The sequence below is a fragment of the Penaeus monodon genome, chromosome 20 (assembly GCF_015228065.2).
Source record: "Penaeus monodon isolate SGIC_2016 chromosome 20, NSTDA_Pmon_1, whole genome shotgun sequence".
In the NCBI taxonomy this organism is placed as follows: Eukaryota; Metazoa; Arthropoda; class Malacostraca; order Decapoda; family Penaeidae; genus Penaeus; species Penaeus monodon.
In genome coordinates, this window is record NC_051405.1 from 14,337,876 (window position 1) to 14,339,464 (window position 1,589).

Consider the following 1,589-nt stretch of genomic DNA (forward strand, 5'->3'; position numbering starts at 1 on the left):
ATCCAAGGGTGTAATTTATACGAAATAAATATAATATGGTCTACTACTGAATTATATATTAGTTAAAAATTATATTCTATAATAAAAATTGCATCATCAATTCTTTATTATTTTTCATATATATTCCAAATCACATTAACATTGCACATGGATGCCATGCAGTAGGCAGTACTGCCTGCCCTGGGGCCAAGATAGCAAATCAGTTCCCATCAGTACCAGTATATATATATATAAGCATACTGACTACTCTCACACAAATATGAATGCCCATCAAATCTCACCTTCTATTAATAATCAGCTACAAAGGCTTATAAAAAACCCCATCTTTTTTCCCGTAAATTCAGCTGTTCACTTTATATACAAGCAGAGTTCTCTCACACAATTATCAACATGCATGAAATTTTACCATATTTTATTCATTCATTCACCTATCAAATGCCTTTTTCTCATACAAATCCCCATTTCCCTGCCAGTTCAACTTCCTCTCAACAGAATTCAAAGAAGATGAAAGAGAAGCAAAGGGGAACACAAATAAAGAAAAAAAAAAGGAAGGAAGGGGAAAATGCAAGAACAATTAGTGGCCATAAAATCTTGAGAATAGCTACAAAAGAAAATCCTATAGGCATATAAAATTTCAAATAACTACAGTAAAGCCTCACATATGACAAATTTGCATTTCATGATTTTTGCCAAAAATCACATTTGGTGACCATATTATGACCAAAATCGAATTAATTGCAATTTCCTCCTCCACCCTTTGCTAAAAACTGTATATTATCTCACAGAAAATTAAATGCCATGTATATTGATAAGTGACCATTCAATATGGGGAAGGGAGGAGTCAGCCAGTAACAGATGATGATCATATGGTTGGTAATAATCTCCCTCTCATTATTATCAAACAAAGGATTATAATCAAAACAATCTCTTCATTTACTACCCTTAACCTCACATCATGATATTTGAGAATAATACACAAAGAAATTTGCATTTTTGTACTCAACAAGAAAAAATCAATAAAGACTGCTGCATCTACAACCAAATGGATTTTTTTTTTTTTACCTTATTTCAATTATTTAAATTTTGCAAATTCACATGCCAAGCTTTTTTCAGTCCCAAAATTTCCCAAATAAGGCTTTATGAAATAAAAAAAGAAACATCCCTAGAAAAATCTTGAAAATAGCTGCAAAAGAAAGATTTATGTATAAAATCTCAAAGAGTAACTTACACCTTCTCTCTCTAGTTCAGCCAGCACCAAAGACGAGCGAAGTTCATATAGAGTGTCTCCCCCAAACACTGATGCCAGGAACACACCATCTTCTCCCAACACTCGATAGATTTCCTTGAGGCAACCCGGCAGATTGTTCACCCAGTGAAGACTGAAACGATGATTAAAGCAATTAACTCACAATAATGCATCAATTCTTGCATACTTAAATATTTTGGTTCTAAAAAACATATGTAAGTACATGTGTATGCACACACAAAAATTCTGCTACTTCATATTAGTCTGCATGTGGAACTATTAAAGTGAAACCTATCATTATAATGAGAGTGGAATACTGTACAATCTTCAAGAGTATAAACAT

At 32.7% G+C, this 1,589-nt stretch overlaps 1 protein-coding gene across 1 annotated transcript in view; it reads right to left on the reverse strand.

The window, feature by feature from the left end:
- LOC119585644 (arginine-hydroxylase NDUFAF5, mitochondrial-like) overlaps positions 1-1,589 on the reverse strand; it is a gene marked incomplete in the record, with an annotated part of 5,115 nt that overhangs the window by 2,535 nt on the left and 991 nt on the right. The window contains 1 exon segment of the mRNA XM_037934318.1: positions 1,229-1,379. Within this exon segment, the coding sequence (XP_037790246.1) occupies positions 1,229-1,379 (151 nt within the window).